The following is a 27956-nucleotide window of genomic DNA, read 5'->3' as shown; positions in this document are numbered from 1 at the left end:
AAGTGTTTGTCCTGATATTGGGGTTCTTTTATATCAGGCTCAATTGTGGAATCTCATAAGGAGGCAGAACTGGGAATTCAGGATCAGATCAGATCTTCAGAGGCTGAAATTTTCCTATAACCTTAGAAGGAGAAACTCAACACAGCCCTAGGAGGAGAAGTAAAAAGAAGGTGTCTATGTATTTACAGTATTTGCTGCCATATGCAATTAATATTAATATAATAAAATTATTTATTTCAAAATTGGCTGGTGGCTGTATATAGGGTCAAGGTTGCAGCGGGTATTTTACAAGCAAAAGATCAGTCTCCAGTATCATCAATTGGGAAGGGCAGTCTGACATCCTTGAAAGTCAGTCAAGTAGAGAATCCTGAGCTAAATGGCCCAAAATCAGAAAAGGTGTCATAGCACTCTTGGTAGCACCTTTTCCAATTACCAAATAATTTTTAAAAAATAAACAAACTTTTAATAAAATTTGTTAGTTGGAAAAGGTGCTACCAAACTCCTCCTGATTTTTTGCCACCTAACATGGCTCTCTTCCTACAATGTCTAAATGTCCTTGATCCAGTGATTCAGTCAAAGCTTGCTTCTTTTGCTCCAGTGAGCTGAAATCCACCCTTTTAAACATGTAATAAATTCTGTTAATTGTATTCATTTTATTCATTTTATTTTACATACATTATTAAATAAACGATTCATAAAATCTGAACAACAAAAACATCCATTCTACATAATTTGTATAATTCCATAATAACAATAACATAATAAATTATTGTTATTGTAAAACACTGACAAAACATATCACATCTTGCTTTTTCTTTTAGATTAACCTTCTGCATACTCAGGACACGATGTTCCAGAATAGCTGCACTAGATACAATTATAGTATTTCCATCATGAAAACACAAAAGTGCAAATATCAAAAGACAAACCAAACAAGTGCAAATGAATGAAAGTGCAAAAAAGCTTCAAATTTATGAAAACATTTCTTGTGACAACATTATATTTGTCTATTATAAAGGCTACTGCCTTAAATAAATGACTTCTTTGCAGGATTTGTCATACACTAACTGTCATCTATCTGATATTTCCACTTCTCTCATCTTTAGAATAATTCAGCAGCCCAAGAAACATGAGAGGAAGAAGGTAAAAAATCAATTTTTTTAAAAAGACTTTTCTGTCTTCCATTGCACTCAAGCCCAAAATAAGCCTAAATACAGTAGTAAACTCACTTTGCCACTGGAATTTGGATTTCACATTTCAAAAGTGCTTAAGTTAGAGGGTCAAGACTGGATTGTAGGGATGAGAATAATCAAGATTGCAAGAGAAAGGAATTTCTCCTATCTGGCACTCACATATATGGCTGGGGCAAAGAAAACCAAAGAATCATATGGTTAAAAACAGGAGCCTATATAATGAATTATCGATTCAGCAGGCTTAGTTGAAATATTAAGCATCATGATGATTTCTGCTGTGTGAAACAAGCCTTAGCTGCCCATATTTGAGATAGGTATCTGATGTCCTGATAAAGAGCTCTGAAGGAATGTCGGTATGAAAGCAGTGGTGAGATAATTGCTCTTAAGAACAGTTTCAGACTATCTGAATGAAGTTAATACATTTCACACAGTTTACCAATCTATCAAAACATATTCTGAGTTTTTAAAGTAATTTTTTGTGGCTGAGAACATATCCTTAAGCCATTTAAATCCCATTTATCTGTTGATTAATGTACTTTTTTGCCCATCTCCTGTTCTAGTTAATAAAAATTATGAACAGAATCAAGTCCCTGCACACATTTTGCTAGCTTGAGAAGGAAAAATACAAATGAACAAGCACTGTGTTAGGTTGCTAGCCCAATCTTGAACTGGAACTACTCAAGCACTGACTGGGACAAAAAGCAGTAGATTGAATTTAACGCTCCGCTCCTACACTTGCTACATGTACTGTAAATAGATTGAAACAATTGCAAGGAACACGATCCAGGGCACATACATGCTATAATTTGTGACAATTACAGGTGAATAATAACATCACCCCAACACATGCTCAAACATTCACCATCTTGTGAAGAATTATTGTTACCTCTGGAACCTGTGCTACTTCCTGCTATATTACTTCTATGCCAATAGACTGGGATGTTGTACAATTCTATCACTGACCAGTATAAAATCAAATGAATCCACTAAGTTTAAGCAGCTGTCTCTTTAATTTATCATTTCTCAACAATTTATTCTAGTCTCCTTTCCACAACTTTTAAGTTGGGGTATTGATGCAATTTTTGTTTGTATATCTCCAATTATACACATCATTAATTAAGGTGAACTGATCCCTGTTAGTTTCTAATCAACAGAAGACAAAGAAATTAAACTGTGATAAATAATTCCACCAGTAGCTATCCAAAAAATAAAAGGTCTCTATGGAGCTTCCTTATGGAATCAAACTGTTATCGTCAGCATATATGGAAGATGTTCTCAGGCTCTTGGGCCTGGTGTCTGCTTGATTGTCTTGCTTGGTCTTAGAAGATGTGACCTAAAGCTTACAATGGAAGCACAGTTAGGAGACAAACATAGAATCTCAGGTTGCTGTGGAGTTACTTAGCTCAGGAGACATTTTAGCTGCCACTGGCTCCTTTGAAAAAAAGAGAAGCCACTATTAAGATGCTTGAGACAAAATAACTCCTAAGGTGCCTGGTGCTGGGGAAAACATGCCCTACTGGAATGAGGTTTTAAGAATCGGCCTGACACTTTAGTAGTATCTAGGCTCTGTGGAGGTCTCCTGATGACTAACTAGATGCAACTGCCAACTATTATACAAGGAAAGAGCATGAAAGGAGCTGCCAGACCAGTGATCAACCCAGCCTGTACAAGTTATTCAGAGTGGTAGAAGCTCTCCAAACTTTCTGGAAGTGGTCTTCATTGGCCTTGCTCTTTGGTGACAGCAAAGCAATTAAACAGAACTCTGGTGAGGCCAAGCTATTTTTTGACTGACATCTGCTATCTTTTAGAGCTAATCCTCTATAACAACATTTATAGCATGAGTGAGAAAACCTTTTGGACTGGGGGTATATTTGGAATTTTGAGAAATGTGGTATATACACTCAAAATGGCTTAAATAGACTTGTCTATTCACAAAACTGCTGCCACAGCCAACATAACCAATTACAAAACACCCATTTAATAGAAGCAAACAAGCCCTCCAGTATGCTTTCTACCATGCTGGTGGGATCCTGGATGCCATAACTTTACCTGTCCTTGCTTAACAGTGAGCATCTTCCTATCAATTAAAGTCATTTTTCCCTCCTGTACAATCATTCATGAACAAAAGTACAGTAACTTAATAAGTAAACAAAAAACATTTCAGAAAGTCAAAGAGAAAATACAACATTTGAAATCTAGGGAAAATTTCCCTGAATCCAAACTACAAGATGAAGAATGTTTTGGACCAAGAACCTCAAGTGACCATATATTGCAATTGTGTACATACATAAGATCCATCAGAAGCTGATTTCAACTGAAAAAATAAGACTTCAGGAGGAAGAAACTGCAGGTTGAAGATGGCTCCGCAAAAAGTGGAGCCAATGACCACAGTGAAGAACCAAGAGCTGGTGAGTAGACCAGCTCTTCAAAACCTCTCTGGACAAGGAGAGCACGGGAGATCACCCACATGTGCTCCAAACAGTTGCTCCTCACAAGGAGATTGCAAGACAGTGGTCCCCGGTAGGTTGTAAGCACTGGGAGACAACAGGAATAGCCACCTTGCTTGCAACCATGGTCAACAGCTTTTAAAGGACACTAAGTTCACAAACTTAATCATGTTCAGAAATTGCTTGTTAACTACTTTTAAGCTATTAGAGACCTTAATGAAATAAAATTTTAATAAGTTTAAGAATTTTTTTAAAAATGGAAATAAACAGCAAAAATCTAAATAAGATTTTGATCCTAGAAAGTTCTAAATGGATTAAGTGTCCAGATAAATTTGGAATAAGATTTTGGAATTAATTATAAAGAATCCTTCCCATGGGAAATAGATTTGTTTGGACTTTGCAAGACAAAATAAAGATAAGAAATTTTAAAAATTGGACACTAGAGGGAACTAAAGATTTTAGTTAAAGGATAAAAATAAACAAGCCTGATTAACAGCTAGTTAACTGGGATGTATAAAATGGCACAAAACATTTTAACATTGAAAATACTGAAGGACACTTTTGAAAAATAGTCAGAAGTTAGTATCAACAATGTCAATAGCAATGTTTGCTTCTATGGATAGACTGTGTCCAAAAGATATTATGGAAGAAATGGCTGTTGAGGAACAAGTTTTATTTGACAAGACAGAGAAGGTACTGAAAATGGATTTACAAATGAAAGGTTACAAAAATGATATGGAAAAGGATGTCTCACTGGACATACAAAAGAAACTGGTTGATGTTTTAAAAATCAAAAGGAAAATACAAATAATAAACCAGGAGAATGACCTGGATAATTCTTTTATATTGGATTTACAAAAAAGGCTTGTTACAGCACTGAAGAATTTTGTGAGAAGGGGCAAAGAAAAAATGAAAAGAAATCAAAATCTACAACATTATTTGAATGAACTAAAGATTAAGACTGTTAGAAGTAAAAGGAATTGAAAGTTGGGTTATGTGATCAAGGTTAAAATAAGACATGTTATTTCTGGTAACCCTTAATGGACTTTCTGCTGACACTAGGACTGAAAAGATGATGCTTTGTATGATTTGTCTATAGATGAGAGAGGGGGTATGGGATGAAGAGATCATTGGTTGTAAACTAAGAGGGGGTGAAGAGTTACAAAAATTGTTTATACTTGCTGTGATGAAGGTTGGAAGTCACTTCTTTATATATTTCTTTTCTCTCTCTTCATTATATTCTTATTTTTCTTTTTTCTTTCTTTTAGTTTGTATTAGATTTTACTCTTGCAATTAAAATCCTTAATAAAAATTTCATATATATATATATATATATATATATATATATATATGAATGAATGATTTCAGCTGAGCCAAACAAAGGAATCTAAAATGGTTCAAGAACCGAGCTGGACTGCCTACATCTTTCAACGGTAACACATTTGGGGGGCCAATGACAGTAGTAGCAACTCCATTAAAAAGGGCCTTAGCATCACCCAAGCATTCCTGAACCAGCTATCCCATTCCTCAGGTTCAGGTTCAAAGATGAATCCTTTGTCATTCTCAATAGGCCACCCATGGAGTTCTAAAGTTGCATCTCACTGTCAAATTCAGGAAAAATGCATTTGGAAATTTAACAAAAGTTAATAACAGAATTGCTTTTTCTTCTTTGAAGGGTTTGCTTCCTACAAGTGGCTGTCCTATATAAGTAATTGCGCAGCAAACTAGACTTACCATGATTTTGTCAAAAACAAGACTTTAAAGTCCACATCCATTGTCAAGAATCATTTAGGTATTCCAAGAGGTTTTTTTATTTCTATGGATAAAAAGTATAACTCTTTGGATATAGAAAGAGTTTGGCACATTCATCATTGGCATCTATTGGAAGGGTTGATAAGAGATGAGGAACTTCTTTCTTCTTGGCACTGTGCTTCTTAGGAACTAAACATGATGCTTAGAGGGAACACAACAAATTGATACTAGGGGACCACTTATTAAGAAAGAGGAAAACCGAGATACACATTTGTTTCAAACAGCAAGTAGCCAATAGTTAAAAGGAAAAAAGCCAAATATGTCTTAGGTATTTCATAATATGTCAAAACACTGCATTTCCATGGGTACTTGTATGGAAATTAAAAAACAGACTTCAGAGGCCACATTTATATCTGGCATGTTGGTGATATGGTGGTGATAATTTTAAAGGAAATTATCCTTGCCTTCATAAACTGAAATAGAAGAAAGAAAAAAAGTGTGTTCTTAAGGAGCTTTATCATGTTGCAAGTTAGATCTAAGAAACTGAGGTCTCACTCTGATCACAAAAGTCTTAGCTCAACCATTATATCCAGGGCAATGATTCTATTATCCAGGACCACTGACAAGTTCATACAAGAGTTGGAAGAATTGAGAGGAAAAGTTCCAAGAAGAAATCTAAATTACTGAAATTAGAAATAATTGCTAAATCCAACAGGACCATCCCAAGATATTTGGGTACCTGACACAGAAAATTCATATGGCTTTCTAACATTCTTTACAAAAGTAAAGACAACAATAATAACTTAACAACAACATCCTGTATTTTAATGAAATTCAAACTCTACTGTCTATGACCACCTTTTCACCTTGACTAAATGGGGGACTGGCATTACAACTCCTGCCTTTTCTTCCATGTGGGTACAGCATAAGTGGCTCAACAGAATGACCTATGATTGTTAGTCATTATCAAGAGGACATAGGAAAACCCCTATGCAGTTAGCAACAGACTTATTGATTAGTTGAATGTTTACAGCACACCTTAAACTGTTAAGGTGAAACTATAAAAACAATCTGCCCTTTAAATAAGAACAGTTTCTGATCTATGTTGTGAAATAGCAAAATATAAACATTTGGCACACACGTTGAACTGAATACTGACTAATGGGACAAAGTTGATGGAGTCAAAGAATCTGAGAACTGCTGCATTGCACAACATATTTTCTTCACTTCATATATCTCATAGCCAATGTGACAATGTAGCTAGCTCTGCATTGCATTATTCCTTGACTGAGGGGAATGTTTTCACTTATTGCAAAGTATTAATATTGTTACTTTGCTCATCTTGTTTTCTGATCCTATATGCCCTATATCACTCATAGTCAAATCTCTGATAATTAAGAAACTGACTTTTGCCCAGAAAAATCAGATGTTGAAATTGCTTCCAAATACTGTACATGATACCAATATATCCATAGCAATAGATATACTGCAAAACAATAAATGCTAATCCAGGCACACTGTGTAATGTAAGAATTCAAGCAGTCACAGTTGATAGGTGAAAGCCACAGCAGGTTAAATTCAATAGCAAATCTGATCATAAAACCCATGTTTGTGTGCCATCAAAACCAACAACAGGAGAACTTAGCAGGATTTCTGGCATCAGGCAAGTCATTCCTGGAAATTTCTTAATTAAACATGATCAGGACAGAATTCAAAAAGGCTAATACAACGTAGGTAGGTAGGTAGGTAGGTAGGTAGGTAGGAAGGAAGGAAGGAAGGAAGGAAGGAAGGAAGGAAGGAAGGAAGGAAGGAAGGAAGGAAGGAAGGAAGGAAGGAAGGAAGGAAAGGTGTTTTGCATGTAAACAAAAATGAAGACTCGGAGAGAGCAAGTTGGCAGGATTTTACAACTGCAGCAGTCAAGAAGGTCTCAATTCATCCAAGACAGACAGACAAGAGAGTCTGGCAGTTTCTGTGTGGAGGAAAGTCAAATGCTGTATTGGCTAGTTCATTTTAAGGTATCATCAGCATTTTTGAACATAAGGATGGCATTGTAGATTTTAAGTGCTGGGCCAAGTTTTACACTCATAATCTTCACAATATCAGCCTGAGTCAGCAGAAGGAAGGCCTCACCATCAATCATCTGTGGAAAAGAAATGTCTGTTTAACTATAATACAGAAACAGAAAGAGATTAAACATCCAATGTTTTAATCTCATTGTACTGCTAGCAGAAGATGCAAAATAAGACAGTTCAGAAAGGTAAAGAGGTCCACAAACTTTATTACATTCACCAGTAAGCAGGTTGAACAAAACTGTAATGGTAAGACTGTTTTAATGCATACTTCAAAAAGGATTCACAGTGAAACATTTTATTATGTTCAAGATCACGTCATAAAAAGTTAAAACAACCAAACAATCTGAGAATACAGCAAAATCTCATTAATTAAATGAATAACTTACTTCTGCTGTCATCTTTGAACATAGCAAAACTTTATGACTTGGGCACATAATTTAGGGATTAAATAGATAATTGTAGGGTGCTTATCTTTCAGGAAAAACCCTAAATACAGATAGTCCTCACTTATCAGCCACTCATTTCAGCGACTGAAGTTGCAATGGCACTGAATGAGTGGTATTTATGACCGGCCCTTGAAGTTCCAGCTGTCGCAGTGCCCCCGTGATCACATGATTGCGATTTGGGTGCTTGGCAACCAGCTTGTACTTATGACGGTTGCAGCATTCCGTGGTTACATGATTGCCATTTGTGACCTTCCCTGACAGCTTCCCACAAGCAAAGTCAATGGAAAATCTGACAGGGAAGATTGCAAGTTACTCTGGTAAGTACCCCCCCAGCCTTCCTGCACACTCCACCATGCCCTCCTTTCCTTGGCCTCTCTCGCTCATGCAGACCCATGCCCTCCTTTCTTTGGCCTCCCTGTGCTCACACTGACCTGCGCCCTTCTTCCCTTGGTTTCTGTGCACTCACGCCCTTCTTCCCTTGGCCTCCTGTGCTCACACTGACCCACACCCCGCTTAACGACCAGTACATCTTGGGGTTATGATGGCAACTGGGATTGCCTGGATTGCCGTCACTAAGCAATGTGGTCACATGACATCGTACTTTACGACTGCATCACTTAGCGACAGCAATCCTGATCCCAACTGTCATTGTAACCCGAAGACTACCTGTACCATTGGTTAGAAGGTCAGGCAGTCTATCTATTAAGAGTTGGATTAGTTGGGAGAGCAATTCCTTCTAAAATCTACAGCTGAGAAAGACATGTTCTAAGGTATCAATTTAATCAGAGGCACAGGGGCATCATCTGTGCAAAAGGAATAAAAAGGATTCATAAATGGTGCATCAAAACTGCTGATGCCTGAAAATGGATGCAGATACTTTCAAAAGTCACTTTAAAGACACAGCTGCTTTCTTCATCATTTTTTAAATGTGCATTGTCCTCACATAAAATAATAATTCACAGACAAAACTCTCCAGCAAAGAAGAGAAAGTAAATACTGGTATAGGACAGAGTATGTCCCTTGTTCTATATATAAGAAACAGTAAAGGAACAAAAAACTAAGAAGCCATGATCACTGGCTCCATGCATTTAGTAGAAAATATGCACACAGGGCTGCATATGATCCCTGCTATTACATTTTTTTACATGTTAAAGATAACTTAATTTGTACCTTTCCTATGTAACCTGGTATCAAATACACATATACAGATCACATATACTCACAAAATTTATGGTATTTACAAATGAAAAATGCAGAATTCACATGTTGAAATCATAGTAATTTTAAATATAGTCAGTCCCTTCATGTCATTTCCATCTCTTCTGGTTTCCTTTTTGGGTAGCAGATGGAAAATTAACTTCCTAAGAGGCTGAAGTAAATGTGGCAGAGGTAGGAGACACTAAATTGGCCTGCAGATTTTCCCCTCATTTTAGTATAATCTTCCTAACAAATCTGCTTTCTTACTCCACATGTCAAGGAATTTTTTTATAAGGCTATAGCCCACTTGGGAGAGCCAGTCTGATGTAGTGCTAAGGCATCAGGCTACAAATCAGGAGCCCATGAGTTCTAGTCCCGCCTTAACCATGAAGCCAGCTGGGTGACCTTGGGTCAATCACTTTCTCTCAGCTCTAGGAAGGAGGCAAGGGCAAACCACTTCCGAAAAGCCTTGCCAAGAAAACTGCAGGGACTATTCCAGGCAGTCACCAAGAGTCAAAAACTGACTTGAAGGTGTGCACATGTGCACACACATATACACACATACACAAATAGCCTACTACTCTACCTCATCTCTGAAGAGTTTTGCTTGGTCCTCACAACCTGTTAATGTCTGTACAAAGCTGAAGACCTTTGGAGAAAAGGCATACAGACAGTAATTAAAGAAGAGAAAGAGAGGAAAAGAGAATACCAGTTTTCTCTATACCAACAGTTCCTAAGCTTTTCTTTAATGTGACCTACTTCACCATCAGAAGCTCTTGAGGCCCACCAATAAGCCAAGATGGCATCTGGAAGATACTGAACCATGTTGAATACAAAATTATTTAAATTTATTTCATTAAAATAAATTAAATAAACAAAGCAGGAATGTGGTATTTCTGCCTCATATCTTGCAAGACTTGGGGGAAGAATACAAAAAATTCATGGGAGTTCAAACAAGCAAATCAACATGTAAGATACTGAGTATTAAAAAAAGTCTACTTTGGCACCTGCATTGGGGATTACTTGAAGTATTCTTCTGGTCTCCAAGGTGGGAAACCATACAGTACACATTATGGCCACGCAGTACTTCTGATTTGATTCCAAAAAGGTGCTGAGGAACGTGTGGGGGCATCCATGTTGTTTGTGTCTGCAACTATGTAAAGCAGCCACTTTTTCCGCCAAGGATCATATGCCAGCTACAGAGAGGAGTTATATAATCCTGGGGAAGGGTGTGCCTGTTTTGAAGAGTTACATTTACATTCCCACATGCTCCAAAGCATCTTTTCCAGTTTATTTCAGAAATACTGAGCAGTCCTAATATACTTGTACATGCTCATGTCCCAACTGTATCTTTGGATGAACTGTGTTATTTCTATAATTCCAAACTTTCAATCCTGTTTGCCAAAGTAACAAAGATAAAGGAACAGAAAACATTTTTTTAAAAAAATAGGTTAAATAATTTGTTTCTCACTATCTTAATTTTATTATGAATTCGGCTACAGTTTGAAAATTTATCTTGTATTGCATCCTGCTGTTTCTATTTTTATACATTTATTTATGCATACATTTCTTCATGTATTTTTTAAAAATACCATTAATAGTCTAATACGTGGGTGAATTTAAAGATACAAAAATAGTAAAAAAACAAACAAACCCTCTCTCATATTTTCCTTGCAACATGCACTTTGGGCCTCAGAGCAAATGCTCAGAGCTCTAAGCAAGATGTTTAAGATCTTTCTGAAAAATTAATTAAATTGCTGGAAATGCTATTTAATGCACTTCTGGTACTGGACTAGTGATGGTTTTTGAACAAATCCAGAAAGCAGGAAACTTGCATTATACCAAACTGAAGTAGGCAGTCCCAGCATATCTTGCTGTTGGCCATGCTGATTTGGTATGCTGAGAGTTGTAGTTCAGTACTCACTCAAGGGCTACGAGTTCCCCATCTCTGTTTTACTTATTTGAGACAGCATTCTAGAGCACAACTGAATGAGGGAAAAGATACAAGTAGTCCTCACTTAACGTCTATTTGTTCAGTGACCAAATGACGGTGCCGAAAAAACGGACTTGTGACCAGTCCTTGAACATACAACTGTCATAGCACCCCCTGCAGTCATGTGATAAAAATTCGAATCTGCCTGAATTTATGACTGCCCCCTGCCTCCACCACACCCACTGCCCATGCTCCCTAGCACCCATCTACAGCGTTAAGGATTGTCCTGGCCAGCAGTGGCGCACAGCAAGGTTCAGTGCTAAGGATTGTCCCGGCTGGCAGTGGTGTGCAGTGGGCAGGAGCGGCAGGAGCGGTGGTAGGTAGGCAGGCAGCCAAAAGGGCAGAGATGGGGGAGAGATGGGTAGGTGGAGAAAACTGTGGCAGTCCCCTTCCTTGGAAGAATTGAGGCTCAGGGCTTGGAGGGACCAAGCCAGGAATGGCTTGGATTGGGGTGGGTCCTTGCCTAATGACTGCATGGGATTCACTTAACGACAGCAACAGGGACTGACCAAACTGCCATCCCTAAGTGGGGTGGTCATGTGATGTTTTGCTTAACAACTGCTTTGTTTAGCAACAAAGTTGCCTTTCCCAATTAGGGTTGTTAAGTGAGGACTACCTGTAATAGAAATCACTGTAGTACCAGAATAATGTCCTGAGCAACTGAATTTTGGATCAGAAAAAAAATGTTCTCTAATTCTACATGAACTGTATTTCACATACAGTTTCAAGGTTTCTTCTTACAATTTTTTTCCCCCAATTTTTTTCTGACATCAGCAGAAATAGAATAAGCTGACATCTTTGGAGTACTTTGTGTACCAAGAGAAAATGGGTGCAGGTACACTTGATGACTACAGCCATGAGGATATGTGCAAAGATGGAGTGATACAGGTATGGTGGTGTCATTACAGATCCATGCCCAGTTTCTTGCTTAAACCCATATTTTGGACACTCTTACCTCATCAATTGTCCACTTGGCCACAGTGGATGCTGTTATCCCAGCTACTCCAGGCAGAAGCTTACAGTGCTGTTCCCAGCAGAGGGATAAGGAACGGTCAGGATGTGCTGACAAGGCTGACATAAAGAGAGACTGGTGCATACTATCTGATGAAATGGCTGACAATAAGATTTATAATATGTCAAATTAGATTGGGAAATAATAATTAAAAAAAACTCATAAAAAGGCACTAGCAAACCACTTCTGTAACACTGTCAAGAAAAATGTGTGGATGCAATCATCAGGAGTTGAATTCAGCTCATGGGTACTTTCATCATTTTGAAGTCTGGAGAAACTGGCCTTTTCTTCAAGCTCTATGACAACTTTCCCCAACCCAATATGTTGAGATAACACCACTCAGAATTCCTGGTCTTCCTAGATCTCTTGGTGGCTTTCAGTATCATTGACCATGGTATCCTTTGGGACTGGCATTGGGAGTTGGGAGTAGGAGGCACTGTTTTGCAATGGTTCTCCTCCTCCCTCAGTGGCCTGTTCCAGTCAGTGTTGGTGGGGAGGGAAAGGTCTAGCCATAGGCCCGTGATGTGGGGTGCCACATGGCTCAGGTCTCTCACTGCTCCTCTTTAACATCTGCATGAAACTGCTGGGTGAAATCATTTGATGGCAAGGAGTACAGTATCATCAGTGCTGATGATACCCAGTTATATAACTCTACCTCTGGCCTGACTGGTGATGCTACTTCAGGGTTGGCCCAGTGCCTGGAAGCTGTGAGGGTCTGGATGGGGAGGAACTGGCTCCAACTCAACTCTAGCAAGACAGAGTAGGTTTGGTTTTTCTTGCCCTCCCACGCCCCAGTGATGTATTATTTCTGACTCTTGATGGGGTACCACTTCCCCAGACAGAGCTGGTGAGTAATTTCAGGGTCCTCCTGGACCTTTGGCTCCTGCTCAAGAAACAGGTGGAAGCCATGGCTGGGGGTCTTTGCACATTCATCAACTGCACCAATTCCCGGACTGGGAGGCTTTGCTCATGGTCACTCATGCCTTAGTCACTTCCTGCTGGACTACTGCAACATGCTATACATGGGGCTGCCCTTGAAGACCATACAGAAATTCCAACTAGTCCAGACTGTAGTGACGCAGTGTTGGGTGCCACTCAGTTCGTCTATATTATACCACAGTCGTGCAAGTTACACTGACTCCCAACCTCTTTCCAAATACCAATTCAAGGTGCTAGTTATCACCTTTAAAGCCCTATGTGACACAGGACCAGGTTATTTGCATGATTGCTTTTCCCCGTCCATTCCACCAGCTTGGATAGGGTGGGCATGCTCCAGGTCCCTTCTCTTAAATGTTGTAATCTAAGGTACTGGGTTAGAAACAGAGACCATGAGTTCTACTCCCACCATAGGCATAAAGCCACCTGGGTGACTTTGGGCCGGTCATTCTCTCTCAGCCCTAGGAAGGAGGCAATGGCAAACTACTTCTGAAATCTTGCCAAGAAAACTGCAGGGACTAGTCCAGGCAGTCACCAGGAATCAACACTGACTCAAAAGCACAAAAAAACAAAGTGGGACCTAGGAAGCATGCATTTTCCACAGCAGTTCCTGCCCTGGGGAACCCCCTTTCCTCTGGGATCCAGGAGAGCCCACAAACTTCTTTCTCTCTCCCTACCCAGCAGGCAAATGGGAAGAAATTACTCTTTTCAGAGATCAAAATGGTTTACTTTCTACAAGCTCTTGAAATTAGCCAAGACTCCAGGTTGCCCAACCCTATTACAAAAATATCTCAAAAGCGTCAACATTTTTTACATAAACAGTATCTTAATCCCTTCCGCATTACATCTGAACAGGATTTCCATCTCTACTGATATGTAACATTAATGTCAAATAGCACAGATAAACATTTATGTGAAAAGTAACAAATCAAATTTTAACAAAGATGCCATTTAAAAAGTAATTTAAAATTCTGTCAAGCTGGTCAGCTCCAGTTGTACCCACTCAATAATTATTTTGCCCGCTCTTTTAATATTTGCCCTTTTTGCTTGCCACTTATAGGAAAAACAAACTAACATACACTTACTTTGGAAATCTTCCTGCTGGATTTTCCGGTATTTAGGAGGTCGCCCTCTAGAGAATAAAAAATGCTTTATTGTCAAAAAGAGTAGTGTATAGGGTATTGTTTAAAAGATGAGCTATGGGAGATCCTACTAAGTGAAGCCTAGATCATATATAGCGGGCAAAATCATGTGAAGCAGACAAGAGAGGAACAAAAGCAGCTTGGAAAAGTGCCAACCGCACACATACAGGTGGTCTTCACTTACTGACCACAATTGAGGCAAGCAACTCCATTGCTAAGCAGTGTGGTCATTAAGTGAAATGCCATGTGACCGCGTGGACTTACAACGCCAGTTGTGGCTGCAGTCATGAAGCAAATCATCATGGGTGATTAAGCATGATGTCACATGACCATGATTTGTAACTTCTTGCCGGCTTCCCCATTGACTTTGCTTGTCAGAAGCTGGCTGTGAAGGTCATAAAGGGCAATCATGTGACCATGCGATGCAGCGACATCACAAATATGCACTGGTTGCCAAGCACCTGAATTGTGATCACATGACTGTGGGGATACTGTGACAACTACAACTTTGAGGACTGGTCATAAGTCTCCTTTTTCAGTGCCGTTGTGACTTTGAACAGTCGCTGAACAAGTGGTTGGTAAGTGAGGACTACCTGTACTCACAATTGTACTCCTGAGGACAACTAAAGAAAAGATGCGCATATTTCAAGAATATATTTTTTGTTGTTCAGTCATTAAGTCGTTAAGTCGTGTCTGACTCTTTGTGACCCCATGAACCATATTGCGCCAGGCCTTCCTGTCCTTTACTGCCTCCCTGAGTTTGCTCAGTTTCATGCTCATTGCTTCAGTGATGCTATCTAACCATCTCATCTTCTGCCGTCCCCTTCTCCTTTTGCCTTCAATCTTTCCCAGCATCAGGGTCTTTTCCAAAGAGTCCTCTCTTCGCATTAGGTGACGAAAGTATCTGAGCTTGAGCTTCAGTATCAATCCTTCCAATGAGCAGTCAGGGTTGATTTCGTTTAAGATTGACTGGTTTGACCTCCTAACAGTCCAGGGGACTCTTAAGAGTCTTCTCCAGCACCACAGTTCAAAGGCATCAATTCTTCAGCACTCAGCTTTCTTTATGGTCCAGCTCTCACAGCCACACATTACTACTAGAAAAACCATAGCTTTGATTATGCAGCTCTTTGTTGGTAAAGTGATGTCTCTGCTTTTTAATATGCTGTCTAGGTTTGCCTATCAAAAGCATCTTCCTCAATGATTCCACTACAGAAAAAAATGTTTTGTTTGTTTAAAAGACCATAAATCAAATCTCCATGTCCATATATTTGCATCAACTATCTAGCTGATATTTTTATTTTTTATTTAATTGTTGTATTTATTGCCTGTCACAGATAGTGGAAGTATTAGCTGACCATGGCTAAACTTGAAAAAATGGTGGGAGATCACTAAGTAATAGTCTAGTCTGGAAAAGAAGAAGAAAAGACAAATTTAAATCAATGTCAAGCTGTTGACAAGGAAACTAGGGTAGTCACTATGAGTTGGCTCGGTTTGAGTGATTCTTTAACTTTTTCTTTGAGAGCTCAAGATATATACACAGATGGGATCTCTCCCTTCACTTTCTCTTCAGATCAGAAGAGGTAGGTAGACCAGTTCAAGAAACCAACTCCACAGGAAGACTACAACTATTTTTATTAAGACTGGCTACAATTCACAATCTTGCAAGTCTCATTGTGATGTACTTCCTCTTCCTTCTTATAGTTCAGTGAATTAGAATGTCTGTCTGTGGACAGCCCAGAAAAGAAACAAATGAATCATTAAACAAATCAACCCTGAGTTCTCACTTGAGGCACAAATGACCTTGAGGCACAAGTTATCCTACTTAGGATACATTATGCAAAAATATAGCTCTTTGGAGAAGGCTCTAATGCTGGAAAGATAGAAGGAAAGAGAAGAAGAGGATGACTAGCAGCAAAGTGGATGGACTCAGTTACAGTGGTGAAGGGTGCACCACTGGAAGACCTAAAAGACCAGGTTAGGGACAGATCATCATGAACAAAATCTATCTATGTGATTGCTAAGAGTTGACAACAACTTGATGGCACATAATCAATCACACTGAGAGCAAACTCTGTAAACTCTGTGATCAAGTGGGAACTTGAACTTGGATTTCCTTGTAGTCCAACCCCTTAACCACTATTATATTTCCATTGGCTTTATCAAATATTATTACTGTGATGGAGGAGATATACATTCTTTCATCATATAAGAACAATGTGGTTATTTCCAAGCATGCCACATTAAGATTTATGAAACTGAATCAATCCCTTTGTTCTACATGCAGTTCCTTATATACAGCTTTAAGAGAAAGTCACATGTTTATTAATCTTCATTTTAAAACATCTCCCCCCAGCCCACCCCAGCTCAAGAAAGCACACACAGGGATCATCCACAGCTTTCTATCTAGCCTCTGCTGGACCTAGATTTGCTTAGCTTTAAGATGACAGTGTATTATATGACTTCAAAATTATTCCATGAGACCTTTTTCTATTTTAATTTCTAATGCCACAGTTGGATTAGGACCCAAACTCACAGATCTCTGCACTCAAAAGCAAGTTATACTGCATAATCTCAATAAGGACAGGTTATAAATTCAGAGAATAGATTAGTTTAGAAGATGACTCAGGATCCAATAGTCCAAGAGAATAACATATAAAAATAGATGTAATGCCTGGACAAGCATAGGATTAGCAGCAAATCATGCACAAAATAAGAGAAATAGCCACAGAGCAAATACTTGAAAATGACTGGGTTATAAATTACAATGGTATCCCTCAGTTGTGATCTTCCCAATGGATTAACACTACTGGCTGTTCCCTTACCTTCCATGATGGCGAGATTTCTTCTTCTGGGAATAACTGATTAGGTTCCTCTTTCGAACAGAGTTTTCAGTGTCTGAAAGTTCAGCCTTCAACCTTCCCTGGTTTTTCTCTGCCAGGGGACACCCTGAGATGCAGTAATGAGCTGTAAATCTCCCTGTCACATGGCCTGAGCCATCACAACCAGGTGTTGGACATTTTCTGGAAAATAGAGGAGATTCAAAAGGTGCTTGGTTTTGTGTGTTAGCAGATACTACATAATAATGAAATCATACAGTCCTGGTCAATATCTCATCTACCAAACCCAACGAAATCTAGCAGCTGTGAACTGTACCTGCTCAATTTTATAAATTTCAACTCCTTTTTCAGTCTGTGGCAACCAACAATAATAATGCAAAGACTAGTAGCTGGAATTATGTTGATGAGGCATATTTTGTGCAGGCTTCACATAGTATGTTAAGTTGATATATTCAAGGCAAGCTGCACAGACACTGCGGTAGCTTGTTCCTCAACAACTCTTAGTGGGAACTTAAGTCCATGCAGCCTGTAGCAGCATAATCAGCAGGACATTGTACCTTATGGTGAGAGCTCACCTATGAAAGCTATATTTGGAACTCTTGGTAGCAGGGAGGGTTTTACAGGCCAAGGTTGGACAGCTTCCATTGGTAGAAGAGACGAGTTCCTTTGGCCCTACTCAAAAGGGAAGAAATAATTTGAATCTCAGGTACTGTAATTCAAGACACAGGAAATTTCCATCTGCATGAAGTTAATATTAATTTTCAGTGTTTAAAACAAAAATTGTATACTATAATAGGTTTTTCTCTTCCCTTCCCCAAACAAATGTAGCTCAAAATTTGAGTTTTAATTAGTAAAATTTGCCTTTCTAATTATGATTTTAAGTTGCATATGGAAAATATTTATATAGTTGAATTTCAGAAATACCCAACTACACCAACATTCAAAACTGTTCTGAATATCTTTCTCAGAAACAGAGAGTTGTGCAAACAATCCCAATCTTTCATTTTCAATGGGTCAAAGGAAGCTATTTATAGATTATGCATTTGGTTTCATGTTTGAAAGCCATTCTTACAACGTGGCTTATGTAAACAGATAAAAGTACACTAAATACTTAGTTAAAGCCATCAGTTAAAACAGCAAAATAATTCAACATGGTACAATAGCATCAATGTAGAAGCACCCTAAACCTCTGAAGAAAAACTACTTGAAATAAATGGGTTTTTAGAAGTTTTCAAAAAGCTTAAATTGAAGGGACTATATACACAACAGTTGGAAGTGTACCCACAACTTTTGTACAGTGATAATGTAACAAACTGGTAAGTCTTAGCCCTCTTTCTTTTGAAAAGAAAGCAACGTTATAGATTCATGACTGCCCCCCCGCCCCCCAAAAAAGAAGAAGGTTAAGTCCACCAGAGACACAAAAACCAAAGGAAGCCTCAGGCAAGGTTTTCAGGGGTCATGCTTTTATGTCTTCTTGGAGAACTAAAAGGTCCCTCACATAATAAGCACTGTAGATCCAGAGCAAGAGAATTAACACAATATAACATGGTTGTGTTGCAGTTTCATCACCTGTTATAAATATTATAAGCTAAAAGATGAGGTCACCTCTCTACTATTTCACAGGGTCTGTGCTATCCATTTCTACCATCGCTAGATTATCACAGGGATTTGCCAAGTATTTGTGCAACATGTAGTTATTGTTCTTACTGAGAGGAGGCTGCAATGGATGTCCAGTTTTTGAGCACCATCCTACAGGGTGAATGTCTGGGTGATCTGAGTCAATCCAGAAATCATAGATATGGCTCCACCCATCAAAATGGATCTATGGGCAAATATCAACAGATTATAATTAGACTTTAGAAATCATCTTTGGAGCATTAAACCACCAGAGAGGAAGGTGCACGTTTTCTAATCAATGCATAAAGACAGGTTCACATGGCACAGAGGGAGAAATAAGGCCTCCATATTTTCACTTCAGATTGATCAATGATTTGAGGAACTGCATATCTGAAGGCCCACAGTCAACATCGGGAAGCCTTTAGATCATCCCAGCTTTGAGGGATGTGCCTCCAAACATACAGAACAGACCCAGTCAATTCATGGTAAAAAGGTGGAGACCCACTTTTCACTTTAAATGTATCACATACCTCTAAGACACTGTACCTCACAAGTGAAATATATGAGTCTTTTAGGTGCATGCAACGTTCTAAAAGAGAGAGAGGAGTGAAAGCTATTGAATCCCCACATTTCACTCCAAATCTACCAGCATGCAGGCAAAAACAACTTAGAATTACGGAGGCCACGCTTCTATCTTCTGAGGACGGAAACTGAACCCACAGCTCCTGTTATTGTATTTCCTGCTCATCTACAAAGGAGTGATGGTGTCACCTCTTATAATTTTGCCACTATATTTTACCTTTTGGCTTGCTCAATGGACCTCATCTTTTCCCTTGACAAATGCTTGTTCTTCTCTTATCTAAATGAAAAGTACTGGGTACAACATTATGAACACTATTTGTGGAAAAACACTGGCATCCCACTGAGAATAGAAAACTTTTCTGGGTGCCAAATGCACAATTCTTAATTAATGCTGAGAAAAGCAAATCAGCTATCCATGACAGCATGCCTACGCACTATGCATGGAAAGGAAGAGGAACAGACATTACTACAGCTGCCTGGCTGTTGATACATCTTTCTGGGTTACCTTCTGCATGAAACTGTATTGTGTCATCTGCTGCTGGATTTACTATTAGGTGCTGACAACATTATTACACTGATATCATTTTTCCATTCTTATAAGTATCTGCGAGATGACAACCATTAGCACAGAATAACTTTAGGATTGGTCTGCCTCTGTACATTGACATCTGCTGCTATAACAAAGTAAGTGAATGCTGTAGCATGGCATTTGGCAATATTGGCCCTGAAATAATGGGAAAGGCGCCTTCAGGGCCGAACCAGCCTCCCGTCTGAGGTACTTCTGTGAGTGAACCATGACTGGCCAATTAGTCTCCTTGCTGCCACCACCCCTTCACTACAAACCAGTTTCTCCCTTCCACACCAGCCCTCTGGGGAACCAGGAGATGACTGAAGGGAAAATCCTCGCCTCACCCTGGGTCTTACTAAATACAGAAGGGAAACGAAAACAACTATTTTGGGAATCTGTAGCTCAGCCAAGCTCAGGTGGGTGCCAGAAGGCAACTGGTCAACTCCAGGATTTAAACAAAAACCAACTTATAAGTCAACTTATAAAATAAGTTTCCACCCACCCAACACATACTTTAAATAATAATATAAAAAAAACCCCTCTAATGCAATTCTAACTAAACTAGCATTCAACCTTGCCTGAGGTAACCCCTGCATCCAGCACTCCAGTCAACTCCCTCACCTAAAAGCCACCCCAAACTCTTCCTGCCAAAACCTGACCGAACCCCCTTTTTTTCCCTTATTGGCCCTCAGGGGTGAGAGGATTCCCCCTGGGCACATCAGGCTGGCTTCTGCTTTGAAGGGCCGGCTGCTCCCCACTACAGGCCCTGCATGTTCTGCTCTGAAACAATAATCACAGTTATGCCTCAAGGAAAGCTGCATTCTACAAACAGGTAACGATTATGCTAAGTAAACAAAGCTGCTAATTATTGTTGTTAAAAGTTTATTCTGCTTTTGCCTGTTGTGAGGCTGACACTGGAATATATATGAAGTTCTCAGATTTCAGCAGGTACTGGAATTTAAAGATTTTCTTTCTAACCATAGGGCTATAAATATTTTTTAATAATCTTAAGAATGCAGAATTTAAATCCAGTATATCATGTGGGTTTTTTTAGTGCATAATTGTAGAATACAAAAACAGAGCCCAAGCTGTTCCAAGCTATAGATGAAAGGCATACTTAACTGATAAAGTAGGGTTCATACATTATGCTTATCCATAATATGGCTTGTTCAGTTTTGACTTAAATCTGTTGTGTGAATGCATCCCATTGTGCTTTAGTCAACAAACTATGGCTTAGTACGGTGTGTAAATTCAGTCAAACTCTTGCTTTGCTTATGCAATGTTGAAAGAAAAAAATATTTCTTTCAAGAAACTAGAAGCCATTAGAAGGTATATCTTTATTACGCCAACTCAAGGTTACAAAATAGCATGCAAACTTCTGAGCTGAAATTTGTAGTCTTGCATTGTTTTCTTTATCCCAAGTGGGTTTGGGATGATTTTTCCTGATGCATTTCATTTACCATAAGTAAGCACACAATAAACACGTGAATAAGATTTACTGTGCAAATACCATCAGAAAGAAAGGCATAAGCACAGAACAGCCCACCTTTATCCTGTAATCTTCTACATCCTCTACACTAGCAACTCGGATTAGAGAGGGAGTCCTTCGATCCACTGCCTCCAATCTCATGTTGATCAGAAAGCCGTGTGGCTGCCTCTAGAGTGAGGCAAACAAAAGGTAAGGAAGACAAGGTAAGGAAGATGGTGCCTAGGGAGTGAAATCCAATCCTGCACAACTAATCTTCCCCTGGCCTGATTCATCTTTTTGTATCAGAGAAATCATGCATGGTTTGTTTCTTACACTAGCATCTAAAACTTTCACCATTCCTAGATTCCAGAACTGCACATTACCAAAATCGCTTCCCCCAAAAAGGATGATCAGAGGAAGAACCACTGTCTTCTGAACACTGACTTAAACATACGCAAGGTTCTTCTGCTCCCCTCTATTCTTCTGGAAAATGTTTGGGCGTGTATAGCAGAGACTTGGGAAAAATACAAACTACTCACCACCTTAAAGGCCCAAGTTGGTGCTGCAGAAGCACCTGTTTCTGACAAATATTTTTCCCAGTTGAAGTTCTCAGGGTCAGGGTAGTCTGGAAATGAAAATATCTGGGAGATGAAAAGGTTTTGCTGGAGTGGCCTTAGAATAATTCACTACTACTAATAGGTTCTCAGGAACTCAAGTTGACCATCAGTTTTAGCTACTGTTGAGTGCAAATAACTGGCCAATTCAAAATAGTGGTTGATTATGCCTAGCACATAAAAAAGCATGAATTTCTGACACCATAAATGTCTTCTCCAACACAGATGCCCTCCAGGTGCAAGGACTTCAACTTCTATAAGTCTCAAAAATGGTCATGATGCACACCTCTAGAGGTTTCCAGGTTGGGGAAGGCTAAGCTACAAGTTTATGACTAATTTATAAAACATTCATCTAAAGCAAGGATGAATGATATTTGGGGGCTGTACTCCAAAAAGTGGGCAAACCTAGGGCAAAGAAGTGGGAGAAACAAGGACAAAACCACTGTTTATGTTAAGTAAGTTAAATATAATATTACATTTTTATTATGTCACTTTTATTTCAGCATTTACTTTCAAAACTTCACTTCAAGAAATCATGCACTGACATCTATTTTAACAAAAACCCTTCCCATCGTTTTATTGTACTTGTTTATTATTGTATCTGAAAAGGTATGTTTTAAGAAATAAATAGTGTCATGAATTTCTATTTGATCACAAATCAATATCCATGATGGAAGACGTATCCAACTAGATGACCCATAGGGTGTTTCTTGTATGCAGAAGCAGCTGTGGCAAAAGATGGAGTAGACAACGCTTATGCATTATTCACCTTGTGGAGGAGTGAGAGGTTTTCCATGTTCTTGACACCAACCAACAGGATGAATGTAGGGGCTACTGGGATCACACCTGCAATGAAAATACGTGGTTATATAGTCTGTCTAAATGTTGCTGGTGGAGTGAGGGAGCCAGACATTACTTTAATTATGTGCAAGCTCATTACCAGCTTAAAAATAGTAAGCAAAGGTAGGGCTTTTTTTATATAGAGATCACATCATGGAGAAAGGGATAAGATTTACATCTCCAACACAATCCTGACAAAATGCCCATTCCTGCCCTGTACATAAGAATTAGCAATAGAAAAAAGTCTTCTTTGGGGCCAGTGGTAACTTCCCCCACTCCCTGATCGGTAGGGAGTATTATCAAGATTTCAGCAGCAAGGTGCAACATGCTGCTCAGAGTGAAGCCTCAGTGGAACAAGGACTATGACATAGTAGGAGATCTATAATCTCCACTTCCACAATTCCTGAGAATTTTTACTAGAGAAATGTTTATTTTCTTGGTCAAGAAACGTTCAAATTAGTCTTCAAGTTACCATCCCTTGACTTCCAATGGTTGGCCATAGTAGATAGGGTAATGTTGTTGGTGTTCATCTCTCACCTACCAGTAGTCATATGTGTCATCCCAGTTGTCAAAGTGCACCAAAAAGCGATTGTCCACCACATCTGTCACTGTGGCCACACATATCAAAGAAGGATTCATACGGTCCACTGCTTCAAGTTTCATCCCTACTTGGAATCCTATGGGAGTAGCATTCTGAGGAATGAGAAGGCAGAACATCAGGCACTTGTCACTCATGATCCAGGTGCTGCAATCCTATAATGTACAGTAGGTGTGGCAGCATGTGAATAGTGCAACTATGTATGCAGAACTAATTATGTGAGACTCTGCATCAACAGAAGTAGATAAAAGCTACTTCCTTCCCCTGACTTTCCACAGGCACATGACATTTGAACCAAGTCAGAATAGGGAAGGAAGGAGAAAAGGATGTGTGTAGACAAGGCAATTCTTGAGGAAATGCAGAGTTCCTCAAGTTGATTATTAGAACAAATCTGAAAACAGACCCTCAGTCCCATTATCTCTATCATGACCAGTAACTTATAGCTCCCCCATGAACTACTTGGAGCTATGGACAACCCCAAGTAGTCCTAAGCAGCAAGGTTAATGGTGAGGGATGGCAGGAACTGTAATTCAGTAATATCTAAAGGATAACATATTCCTATCCCAGGTTTATATTGAACGATAGATGTTTCACTCAGTCCTACATGCAGATATAAGGGAATTATGAGGTAATGGGTCAGCAACTCACTGTGGCTGGAACTTTTAAGGAATTGCTCGAGATGCAGAAAAGAGGGGATTTAGTAATGTTTCAAAAGTAGTAAATTGGGGAATCTAAGTCATGGGCATTTTAATTTTTCAATGAATACTCAAATGATTAAAGGTGAAACTAAATGGAATTATAATACTCTTTAGAATAATTTGTTCTCAGCAGCAGATTCATCAACTTTAAAGGAGTCACTGTTAATCACGAAAGTGTAGGTTAAGGGTAGGGCTACAAGATCTACAAGAATTTTTTTTTTTTTTTTGCAAGCCAGATCGGGCAGCCCTAAGAGATAAGTTTGATCCAGTAATTAATCAGTTACAACCCTTACTATTAATCCAACGAAATTATTTAACTGGCTGATAGCTTTCATTATTACTGCAGGGGTGTCCAAACCGTGTATGTACTTGAATTCTGATTTTAGGGAAGGACTCAGATCCGGTGAAATATTACTGTGGAATTCCAGTTGGGCTCTCTCTTGCTATTATTCCAGGGGCGAGCAAAAGGGGTTGATTTATAAAAGAAGGCAGCAGCCACTCACACTGTCTGGACTTGCAAAGAGATTCTTGGGAGCTGCCTGAGCTTTGGTAATCTTCAGGTAATTGGCCCAGCTGAATTCCTCTTCCTTGTAACCTAAACCCCCTCACATAAAAGAGATATAAGAGGAGACATAGCAACAGAAGTCCATAGTGCTGTATAGCAGGGATCACAACCTCTTTACAAGTGCTGAGCAACACTGCCTTATGTTGCAAAATGTGATGGAATGGAATTATGAAGGCCAGGCTCAGGGAGATAAACATTTTCTTAGCTCGCCAGAAGAGCGTGGGAGGAACAAGAGGATGAGACTGGCACCTCCCTGAGGAATTCACACTGTTGTGGCTGGCTGGCTTTGGGAGCTGGGGTTTTAGTCTGGGAAGATTCTTGCTAGAGGTTGTAGCTAATAAACATAGCTGGACTGAATTGGCATGTCTCTTGGAGTTCCTTGGGCTAGGCCTGACATGAATCGTCCCAGACTAAAACCCCATCTCCCAAAGTCCTCCAGCCTCAACAGTGTGAATTCCTCAGGGAGGTGCCAGTCTCATCCTCTTGTTCCTCCCACGCTCTTCTGGCGAGCTAAGAAAATGTTTATCTCTCCCTGAGCCTGGCCTTCATAATTCCATTCCATCACACAAAATGACACTAAGACCATTTTTTTCCAGTGACCAAAATCTTATGAAATTTCAGCAATTTCACAAGCTGTTCGTGTTCTCACTCAAAAATTCACAATATTTCAGGTGAGAGCTTGGACATCTGAGATTGCCATTTTTATTCTGCAATTCATATTTCATTGTGTACTTTTATGGATGCCAACTGGAGGGTTGCAAAGACCACATTGTGCCACCTTTGTTATGCAGCAATAGTGAATGAAGATGGTTGTTTCTAAGGGTGCCTTCACTATATTGACTTTCCTTATAATAATACTGAGAACCCCAGAAGAGACAGTTTCACACTAGTAAGACACCCCAAACAAGTCCAGAGGTCTATCACAAGATTTGGGTTAGGGTTCTTCTGATGCATATAGTTTTCAACGCTTGCAATGTGTATAGCTTGCATGATGAAGAGTTCTAAGAAATTTGAGCATGTGCAACCAGTATAAAATTTCAGTTACCCTAACAAGGGTATTGCCTCTGTTGAGTTTGGGTTTTTTGCTTCTCACAGTCAACACAGTTATGACTGCTTTTTAAGAAGGGCTGTGAACCCTACTTAACTTCATCTCAACAATCTGAAGAATCAAAATGAAGTTATATTTCCTTATTTGTTCTTATCCCTTATTTTGGGTTGCAATTCTCCAGTCAAAAACTGTTGGGGAATATGCAGCAATGGCAAAATTAACAATATATTTTCACAACAGATGTTGAACTAAATTTAAGCAAGAATGGCTCCCATACATACAATATATCACACAGCATGGCACATTTACAGTTTGGCTTCTGAGGGGGCTTAAATGTTTATAAACATTGTAAATTAGCAGAAGCACAAAAAGGGAGAAGCTAGAAACCAAATAGCCTTTCTTTTTTATTATTTTTCCTTTCCTTTTTAGTTGCCGTTGCCTATTTGCTTTGTCTATTTTCTTTTTTTTCTCAACGTGCAAAAACAAGAACAAGTAACAATAAGATGGAGACTTTAGTATTAAGTAATCAGCTTAAGACATAAATCTGTATTGTACAACAACTATTTTGATATAATTTGCAGCTGCTTCTTAATGTTATATTCAGCTTAAGATGTAAAAGCTAAATTATCTTATACTTGTTTATATCAACATTTTAAATCATAGTTAATATTGATATAATACTTTTTCTTTTTTTAATCTTTAATGGTTTAAGTTATCTAAACACTAGAGTGTTAATAAACTCTAGTCAACACTGTATAGATACCACTGTATCGAAATAATATAACATATTATGTATAACTTATAACAATATAATAAAACATATTGGAGAAAACTTCTTGCCAAAATGTGTAGGAAAATTTTTCTTGAACTTCATGTGGGCTTTTGAAAGAGTTACACAATGATATCAAAACAGGATGAAATTAATCTAGCAACTTAGCTTTGGAAAAACTAGAAATGGAAACTGAGATTCACCCGTCTCTACATCATTCTCTCTATCTATCCCTATGAAAGAGCTTCATTCATTCATTCACTCACTCCTTCATTCATTTTGCCATCAGACTGGAAAACCTTTTGGAAGTGAGCCTGTCAACGTACTGACCTAATTTACCTACCTTTGGGGGGCTGGAGTTTGTGTCCCGTTTTCTCAAACCAGCCAGCAGGATGAATATTGGGAGAATCAGCATTCAGCCAAAAATCATGGCATTCAGAATAGCCATCAAAATGAAGCCGCATCCTGTAGCCACATACCTGGATGCAGGAAAAGCAACAGAAACAGATGAGCTACCATATTAAATCCGCGTGTGCTACTTTCCACAGATATTCATGCTATTTTATGAAGATGACAATCTTTTGGCCGATTTTTAGTTTTAGTACTACTTGCAACAAGGTTGCATAAATCACCCTAAAAAGATTGGAGAGGCTTTAAAATAAGTAAATGAAAGAAACCGGAGGCAAACAAGAGAATGGCAATCTTTAGCTGAGGTAGAACAGTATACAATAGTACAAACCCATCTCACCTCGGCTACAGTGAGAATAAAATACATTGAAGGGTGCTGAGGATCAATCCCCTCCAGTTTCATTCCCACTTTGAAACCATTCTTGTTCTGGGTAACCAACTGATGCTAAAAGGAACAAATCACAAGAAAACGTAAGAGGTACATAATATTGTCTAACAATACATTTGTGCTGTTAAATGGAAACTACTGCAAAAAAGACAACAGAGATTGATATGGCACCTTAACCATGATGGCAATTCCCATATGACTATAAAGGTTGCCTCATGTTTCTCCTTCTACTTGGAACAGAAGCTCAATACGCATATTTTGAGGACTTGAAATATGTTAAAATGATAAACCTATATCTGGCACTTTAACTCTCTACTGTGAAAAGTTAGCCACTAGTAAAAGAAGAGATTCTGATCTCATTTTTTACTTCTAAAACCAAGCAACTTTATTTGCTACATTTAAATTTCACTTGGCTTTTTAATCCTTTATGGTCCTGAAAAAATCTACCATACTGTATCTGTGTCCTAGAATGCAGGTTCACTTTCCTAGGTTATTTTTTTCTTTCTGATGAACATTATCACAAATATTTGTTTTTTCCTTCACTTTGCTTTAGACTGAAACTTGAGAGATATGCCTGTGTTTAGGAATAAATCTCTCTGATAAAAAGAGGTTCCTGCAGCAGCCATACAAACATCATTGGAACCAGAAAGAAGAATCAGATTCTCTAAGATTAGGGGAAAGAATCAAGGATAACAGCATAAATATGTTGATTGACAGCAGAATATCAAAGCTATAAGAGATAGCAGGTAAAAGAAGACTGTAACTC

The 27956-nt window shown here is 38.8% G+C and overlaps 1 protein-coding gene across 2 annotated transcripts in view; it reads right to left on the bottom strand.

The window, feature by feature from the left end:
* Positions 1–561: 561 nt before the first annotated feature.
* The window catches only part of L3MBTL1 (L3MBTL histone methyl-lysine binding protein 1), a 49155-nt gene continuing 21760 nt past the window's right edge, over positions 562–27956 (bottom strand). The window contains exons 9-22 of one of the 2 annotated variants that reach the window (XM_025168944.2): positions 27143–27247; positions 26738–26873; positions 24516–24616; positions 23258–23409; positions 22646–22722; positions 21802–21887; positions 21341–21451; positions 18735–18849; positions 17603–17699; positions 17013–17210; positions 14134–14180; positions 12056–12213; positions 9694–9756; positions 562–7532 (exon numbers count right to left, since the gene is read on the bottom strand). In XM_025168944.2, the coding sequence (XP_025024712.1) occupies positions 7398–7532; positions 9694–9756; positions 12056–12213; positions 14134–14180; positions 17013–17210; positions 17603–17699; positions 18735–18849; positions 21341–21451; positions 21802–21887; positions 22646–22722; positions 23258–23409; positions 24516–24616; positions 26738–26873; positions 27143–27247 (1581 nt within the window). In that variant the 3' untranslated portion in view covers positions 562–7397. The remainder of the gene's footprint in view (positions 7533–9693; positions 9757–12055; positions 12214–14133; positions 14181–17012; positions 17211–17602; positions 17700–18734; positions 18850–21340; positions 21452–21801; positions 21888–22645; positions 22723–23257; positions 23410–24515; positions 24617–26737; positions 26874–27142; positions 27248–27956) is intronic. The other variant, XM_088153641.1, reaches the window with a different exon arrangement.

The sequence above is a fragment of the Python bivittatus genome, unplaced genomic scaffold (genome assembly GCF_059951505.1).
Source record: "Python bivittatus isolate LINGU-HERP-01145 unplaced genomic scaffold, Pbiv_v1 ctg000700_np1212, whole genome shotgun sequence".
Classification (NCBI taxonomy): domain Eukaryota; kingdom Metazoa; phylum Chordata; class Lepidosauria; order Squamata; family Pythonidae; genus Python; species Python bivittatus.
Note: the sequence above shows the minus strand (reverse complement) of the source record. Positions and strands in the feature narration are given on the sequence as shown.